The 8175-nt window shown below is 36.3% G+C and overlaps 1 protein-coding gene across 1 annotated transcript; it reads right to left on the bottom strand.

Moving 5' to 3' along the window:
- Positions 1 to 6492: 6492 nt before the first annotated feature.
- LOC110030735 (UDP-glucuronate 4-epimerase 1-like) lies at positions 6493 to 8052 on the bottom strand. The gene has a single exon (XM_020733628.1). It carries the CDS (start codon positions 7823 to 7825, stop codon positions 6548 to 6550), a length of 1278 nt encoding a protein of 425 aa, XP_020589287.1. The 5' UTR covers positions 7826 to 8052; the 3' UTR covers positions 6493 to 6547.
- Positions 8053 to 8175: the final 123 nt, after the last annotated feature.

Raw genomic sequence — 8175 nt, 5'->3', positions numbered from 1 at the left:
CTACAGACTTTCCACACTTGGTTTTCTTTAAAGCCTCCTCAACTTCTTTTTTGTTAATGCGACGATAAAAATAAAACGTTTTAGTATATTATTATTCACGATATTAAGATCACTAAGTTCGCTCGTATTTTTAGAAACTTCATTAAAAAGTATATCAAAGTAACTCACCCACTTATGTTGAATATCTTTTTTTAAGAAAAGTATTTTTTGATTTTCATCTTTAATACACTTTACTTGAGTTGAATCGTTACTTTTCTTTTCTCTTTGTTTGGCTAGTTTATACATATATTTTTCACCCTCCTTAGTATCTAATCTATTATAAAGATCATTAAAAGCAGAACTTTTAGCGTCACAGATTGTTCTTTTAGACTCCCTATGGGCCATTTGATATTTTTTCCAGTTCTCTAAGCTTTTACATTTGAACCAATTTTTATAACATAACTTCTTACATTTTATCTTTTCTTGCACATTATTATTCCACCACAAACTATTTTTATTTATAAAAGTTTTTTCTTTTAATTCTCCAAGCACATCTTTTGCTACTTGTTTAATAGTGTTTATTACTTTATCCCACATAACATTTGCTTCTTCATGAATATCCCAAATTTTGAAATCTTGAATTTTACTCATAAAAATAATTTTATTTGTGTCTTTTAAGTTTTTCCATCTAATTCTACGATGATGAGTCCTAGTATTTTTTATTTTACAACTCTTAATATTAAAATGCAAAACTAATAAATGATGTTGGGTACTTAAATTTTCACTCGTAATGGCCTTACAATCTTTACAATCGTGACGATCTCTTCTTCTCATAAGAAAATAATCAATTTGTGTTTTATTAGATCCACTCTTATAAGTAATAAGATGTTCATCTCCTTTCTTGAATAAAGTATTTGTAATAACAAAATCATACGCTAAAGCAAAATATAAAATAGCTCTACCTTCTTCATTAGTTACTCCAAAACCGTAGCCACCATGAATATTTCTGAAATCTTCTACCACTCAACCGACATGTCCATTTAAATCACCTCCAATAAAAATTCTTTCTTCAAGAGGTATCATTTGTATTAAGTTTTCTAAGTCATTCCAAAATTTATCTTTAGACCCTGTATCTAAACCTACTTGAGGAGCATAAATAATTATAATATTAAAAATCTTAGTATCAATGATAATCTTAAGGGCTATAATTCTATCACCAACTCTATTAATTTTTACAACATTATCTTTCAATCTCTTATCTATAATTACACCTACACCATTTCTAGTGCGACTCTTACCAGAATACCAAAGTTTAAAACCTAAATTATCAATCTACTTAGCCTTTTCTCCAACCCACTTAGTTTCTTGAATACATAAGATATTAATTTTCCTATGAATCATAATATCAACTAATTTCATTAATTTATCATTGGGAGTACCTATATTCTAAGATCATATCATAATATTAGTTTCATTAGCTTCATGGACTAACTTCATCCGTCTGTAATGTGGGAACTTATATTCGTCCGTAATGTGGGAACCCTTGCTTATTTAACACTACACCCGGGCGCCGGTGTAGCGGCCCTTGCACACTTTTCACTGTATTCAGGCTATACAGCGCGTCGTTTCCAGGGGACGCCCTAACACTTACAAAATGATCAAAAGGATTCATGTCATGATTTTTTTTCGACAAGTTTTACGCTGGATGTCGACTTCCTAACGTTTCTTAATAAAATGTAATATTAAGTGGTAAGATATGATTAATAAAATAAATATTTTGACTCATTAAAGTTTCTTAATAAAATGCAAAGATAAAAACATCAAAATTGCTCTAAATTTTGAATATTAGTTTGGGTCTAATAAAAAAATTCAGTACTATTAATTGTTATGTTTCACATTTGATTTATATTCAAGTTTCTTTTTTATTCCTAAACATTTGAAAAAAAAGTTATAAAATAAAATGATCAAGAATGGGGCTCAATTAACAACATGCATAAAATTTGGCATAGGCCCTTCAAAGAATTTCTTGGGGTTTAGGGTTTGAGGTTTAGGGTTTAGGGTCTTAGGGTTTGGGGTTTAGGGTTTAGGGTCTTAGGGTTTGGGGTTTAGGGTTTAGGGTCTTAGGGTTTGGGGTTTAGGGTTTAGGGTCTTAGGGTTTGGGGTTTAGGGTTTAGGGTTTTAGGGTTTTAAGGTTTTAGGGTTTAGGGTTTAGGGTTTAGGGGTTAGGGGTTAGGGTTTTTAGGGGTTAGGGTTTAGGGTTTAGGGTTTAGGGCTTTTAGGGCTAAGAGTTTAATGTTTAGGGTTTAGGGGTTCAAGGACCCTAAATCCTTAAACCCCAAATTTTAAACCCCAAACCCCAAAACATAAACCCCAAAGCCCAAACCCCAAACCCCAAACCCCAAACCATAAACCCCAAACCCTAAACCACTAAACCTTAAATCCTAAACCCTAAACCTCAATCCTTAACCCTAAACCCCAAACCCTAAACACTAAACCCTAAACCCTAAAACTTTAAAATATGCTAAACCTCAAACCTCAAACCGAAAACCCTAAACCCTAAATAACCCAAACCCAAAACCCTAAATCCTAAACCCTAAGCCTAAAACCCTAAACCCTAAATCCTAAAACCCAAATCTCAAAACCATAAAAACTTAAACTTTGAAACTCAAACATTGAAACCCTAAACCCTAAACCCTAAACGCTAAACCTACACCTTAAACCCTAAACCCTAAAACTTAAACACTAAACCTAGAACCCAAAACATAAAACCCTATAGACCCAAAACCCTGAACCCATCGTGGCTAGTTCACTGACCTTACTTCCATAGAGACAGTTGTCTTTTCTGGTTATTTGATCGAGGTGATGCAGTTCAATATGATGAATTTTGTCTTGGCGGGCATGACTTATTCTGAGTTGTGTGAAGATTCAACCAAATGCAACACCTTGGACCTCTCCGTGTCTTAATAACAGGCAAAGGATTTGACACATGAGGATAAGAAAAGGAAGGCCGCCAGTTAGATTATGGTCGAGGTATCTGAAAGAAAAAAAGCAAGTCGAACTGGAGCTCCTCAGTGCCACTTCGCAGGCAACCAATATTCGCTATTGTTCTTCAGTTATTCCTTTCTCACTAGGATCATTGTGCTCCTCTTTTTGTTGAAAACATGACTCTACACTCACTACACCTTTTAGGATATTGGATCTAAACGTGTCTGGGAGATACACCCAAGGGATTGAGCACGAGAGAGAGAGAGAGAGAGAGAGCAGTGTTGAATAGTAAGATTGCACACCCTTTATAAAATGGAACCTTATTTATAAGAATGGGTCATTATAAACATATATACTGTACCCCTAAGGTTTGTAGAAACAACGGGGTTGTTCATTCTACTTATAAATATTGCCCCTTGGGTCACATGAATATGACCGACTGACAATTGGATCGGTCAACTATTATGTTGGGTGGCTATTAAGTCAAGTGGTAGTGAGGTTGGGCGCTTGTCAGGGTGGCTACTCGTTGAGGGTTCACGCCAGCCGTCTCAGAACTGGAGGAGGTGTTTACACGTCTTTGGTCTGTCCGGTCTGGTGGAGCAGGTTCATCCTATTGCATTTGACAGTGGAATTCTTCAGGGGATGATCTGCCTTCATATACATTTGAGATGCATTATCTTCTTGAGATGCTGGGGGTTGGTCGACTGAGTTTATGGTCTTGGATCGTCCTTGGTAGGTTTAGCGAGGCTACGCCATCACTTCCGCCATTCGTGCAATGTTTTTGCGATTAATGCTGACACTTTTTTGATATGCTAATATCAAGTGAATAGAAGCAAGTTGAAACCTCTAAAGCTTATCCTGATTAAATTTCTTGAGCTTATAAAGTGGGTTAGTCATCCCATCAAACTAGTGCATAAGAGGTAGATTTCTTATGTATTTTTCCTAGGCTAAGATAAAGCTTATGGATCATCTTAAAAGTTGAAAACCAACTCTACCTAAAGTAACACCTTCCTTCATTAGCCACTCTATATCATTGAATAGTAAATGTACATACCACTTGTTATTTAATCTTAATACCTCAAATAAAAATAAAATCCAAAATTATCTGTAATAAAATTTTGAAACTTTATATTTAACCTTATGGTGCTAGATAATGGGGCTTATTAAGACTTTAGTCTATTGATATTTTGAAAGGAAGAATTATCAATGTCTAATTAATGATCATAATGCATTAATTGATAATTTGAGCCCATTTTATCCACTAACTTATGACTTAAGTCTTATATTTTATGATGAAATATGGAATTTTAATTAAGATTAATCAATTCCTATTTTTTTAAATTGATATATTAAAAAAATAAATAAAATGCCCTATTCCAAACATGACCCTTCTAAAATTTAGAAAATACATAAGCTTATTATTATAAACCCAAAAATTATGGCATTAATTCCTAAACTTAATTAACATCTAATGAGTTTTTTCTCACATTTGGTTAAGTTTATAGACCCTAAGTTGCTTTGATCACTTTCAAGTCTTCTTACCTACTTTTAAAAAATATTAAAAATCATTAATAATGATTTATGTAACTTTCATTTAAGCATCTTAAAACAAATCAAGAACAGTTAAGTGATTCTAGTGTTTTGTTAAAAACATAATTCACTTGATTCTTTTTCAAGAATATGCTAGAAAGTCGTGATAATCATTAAAATAACTAGTATAATGGCTTTAAAGTAATTTAAGGCCAATCTTACCCTTTGCTAATGATTATAAGTTTATAACTCCATGGGGTATTTTAGGACTACTATATATATATATATATATATATGTAGTATATGCTCAATTTTAATGATTTTTAATGATTATATATTAGTTTTTTTCTTTATATCTCTCATGTATTTTTTTTTTTATTTTCTCTTTTTGAAACTTTTTGATGTGGTGGTTATCGTGTGAGCAGGGTGTCATGTTTGGGCCCTCCCAAACAATCTATCTGTATACTACTTTCTATTTAATATAATAACCTTTCTCTCTCTCTCTCTCTCTCTCTCTCTCTCTCTCTCTATATATATATATTTTAAAATTTTTTATAAGAAATGTATTAATTATAAAAGAAATACTTGACTAATCCATAACATTATTTTTATTTATTAAATATACTTAGATTTTAGTTGATTTAATAAGTTGTTTGTCAGACTAAAAACGAGTTTATTCATGAGCATAAATAAGATATCTTCAAATTTCATTTATTTAATCTTCTAGTTTTTAAGAAACATTTAAATGTTATTTTCTAAATTGAACAAATATTAATCAAGTTGAGTTCGATTTAAATGTTGAGGGGCAATGGTTTATTTTCAATCCTACTTATATTTAAAAATAAACATCTAATCAAGCTATGCGGCACATGACTAAGTAGAGGTGAGTATTTGGTTGATTCGAATAGAGTCATTTTCAAATTGGCCAAATCAATGATAATTGAAATACAAAATTCAAAAAACCGAATCAATCAAAATTTCAATGAAACCTTGAACAAAAGTTTAACAGTTAAATGATGAATAAATCAAAATTTAATTGTTAGTTATCATTTAATTTCATAATCTTTCATTCATATTCAAAGTTTTCGATTTTTAGATTTGTTCTGTTAAATAAAAATTAAAATTCAACTAAAAATTTAGAAATAATAAAAAGTATTTTTGAAACCGAATGTATTCTACCCAACTTTTTCAGTTTTAATCAAATAATATACGTGTTTACGTGACAAAAATATGCAAGTTATATTCGGACAACGGACATTAAGTACGAAGAGACCGATTTTTATTTTCACTATATATTTTTTTCACTATATATTTTTTTGACATCTGGCCTGGAAACTCCTCGATCCCAAGCCTCGCGGAAAGCCACAGCTCACCTTAACCAGGACCGATCCACAAGCACCGTAACTCATCCCACCGCACACCCCCACGGGAAGCACGGCGTACATCCACCGTACTATGCGCAACGTGTACAAATACTAGCCGTAGCTTCTGGCTATACTTGTCCCCACCTATTTATTCCCATTCCCCACCCCAACCCTTTTTAAGCCTTCTGCTGAATCTCCAACCATCGAATATATAAAATAATCTAATTTAAATTTAAATTTAAATTTAAAATAAATTAATAAATAAATAAAATAAAACCAAATTTAATCAATACGCACCTGATATGCTATAATTATTTCATACGGATACCGCATGCAGAAACGTATGATGTGTTCGATTTACACCGTTAATCAAAAATATATTAAAAAAAAATTAAAAATATGGCACACCGAAATACATCTTTACTGTAATCGACGGTATAGATCGACGCCGCGTGCATCTCTATATGCAGTGCGATGTCCGTATGAAATAATTTTTCACCTCGAGATTGCCGGAATTTGATCGGTCTAAATATTCTTAATATATATAAAGCAATAAAAATTAATTGTTTATGGACAGTCAAATCCCCGATAATCCCGAGAAAGGTTGAAATTAAAGTAATTGGAAATACGCTGATGAATTAAAAAGATTTGATTAATAAATTAAAAAAAAAACAAATTTACAGATTGGTCTACAATATTCCTCTAGGGTTACGGCCGTAATAAGAGAGATACCACTTGACAAACTTCTTGATTCCCGCCTCAAGATTCGTGCTCGGCCTGTAACCTAGCTCGACCATGGCGACCGTGATGTTCGCGTGGGTAAAGGGCACGTCGCCATTTGCCGGCATCTCGATTACGTTCTTCTTCGCCTTCACATTGAGGTTTCGTTCAAGAATCGATACTAAGGTCGGCACCGTCACCGGCGACGTGTTGCCGAGGTTGATGATCCGGTATGTCGCCGGACCGCGCTTCTTTCCGCCGGTTCCGGTAGATTTTCCGGCGGTATCGAGGGAGGAGATGCAGCCGCGCACAATGTCGTCGATGTAGGTGAAATCGCGTGCGAGATTGACGCCATCGGGGCCTCGGTAGATGGTAATGGGTTTGCCGGCGAGGATGGATTTGGTGAAGAAGAAGTAAGCCATGTCAGGGCGGCCCCAGGGGCCGTAGACTGTAAAGAACCGAAGGGCGGTGATGGAGATGCCGTAGATGTGGTTGTAAGCGTGGGTGATTTCCTCGCCGGCTTTCTTCGTGGCGGCGTAGAGGGAGGCGGGGCGATCGGTGGAGTGGGATTCGGAGAAGGGGATGTTGTGGTTGAGACCATAGACGGAGGAGGAAGAAGCCCAGATGAAGGAGGGTTGGGGGTTGGCGGATTTGATTGATTCGAGGAGGGAGACGAGACCGGCGATGTTGGAGTGGATGTAGGAAGAGGGGTTTTGAATGGCGTAACGAACGCCAGCCTGAGCGGCGAGGTGGAGTATGTGGGAGAAGGAGATCATGCGGAAGAGATTGGAGAGGAGGAGGTGGTCGGTGATATCGCCGTCGATGATGAAGATGGAGTGCTTGGAAAGTAGGGATTGGCGAGCTTTCTTGAGGGAGGGATCGTAGTATGAGTTGAAATTGTCTAGGCCGACGACGCCATCACCGCGTTTGCGGAGGGCGAGGGAGCAGTGGGAGCCGATGAAGCCGGCGGCTCCGGTGACGAGGACGGTGAGGCCGGATGGGCGGCGGGGGGTGGCGGAGGAGCGCACCTGGAGTTGCCAGTGGAGGTCGGACCAGGAGGTGGGGGAGGAGGAGAGGGGTTGGAAGGAGAAATAGGAGGCGGTGAGGAGGAGGAAGAAGATCCAGATGAAGAAGGTGGTTGAGCAGGCGAAGCAGCGGTGGTACAGCCGGTGGATATGGTGGCCGCGTTCCATTTTGAACTTACCGGGAGTGGACGGGAACATGCCCTCCTCCATTAGAGGCCGCATTTGTTGGTATTTAATTATTTCGACTGAATTTGGAATTGGGAATTGGCGGAAGAGAAGAAGAAGCAGAGCAGGCGAATGGAATTTTGAGCCTGCGTCTGCTAAGTGTGAATGGTGGTGGAGAAGGGATATTTATAGGAGGGGAGTTTGGGAGGAAGGAGGAGGGAGGACAGACAAACGCGTGGACGGGGATGGCATATCGGATCCTCTTTCTCTCTCTACAGCATACAGGTGGGTGGAACTAAGTCGTTTTTTAAAGAAAATATTAGGTTATTGAGGCTTAGTCCAAATTTATAAATTAAGAAAATTAGTTAAATATTTTAAAAATAAATAAATTAATAAATTAATAAATA

The sequence above is a fragment of the Phalaenopsis equestris genome, unplaced genomic scaffold (genome assembly GCF_001263595.1).
Source record: "Phalaenopsis equestris unplaced genomic scaffold, ASM126359v1 Scaffold000002, whole genome shotgun sequence".
Taxonomy (NCBI): domain Eukaryota; kingdom Viridiplantae; phylum Streptophyta; class Magnoliopsida; order Asparagales; family Orchidaceae; genus Phalaenopsis; species Phalaenopsis equestris.
Note: the sequence above shows the minus strand (reverse complement) of the source record. Positions and strands in the feature narration are given on the sequence as shown.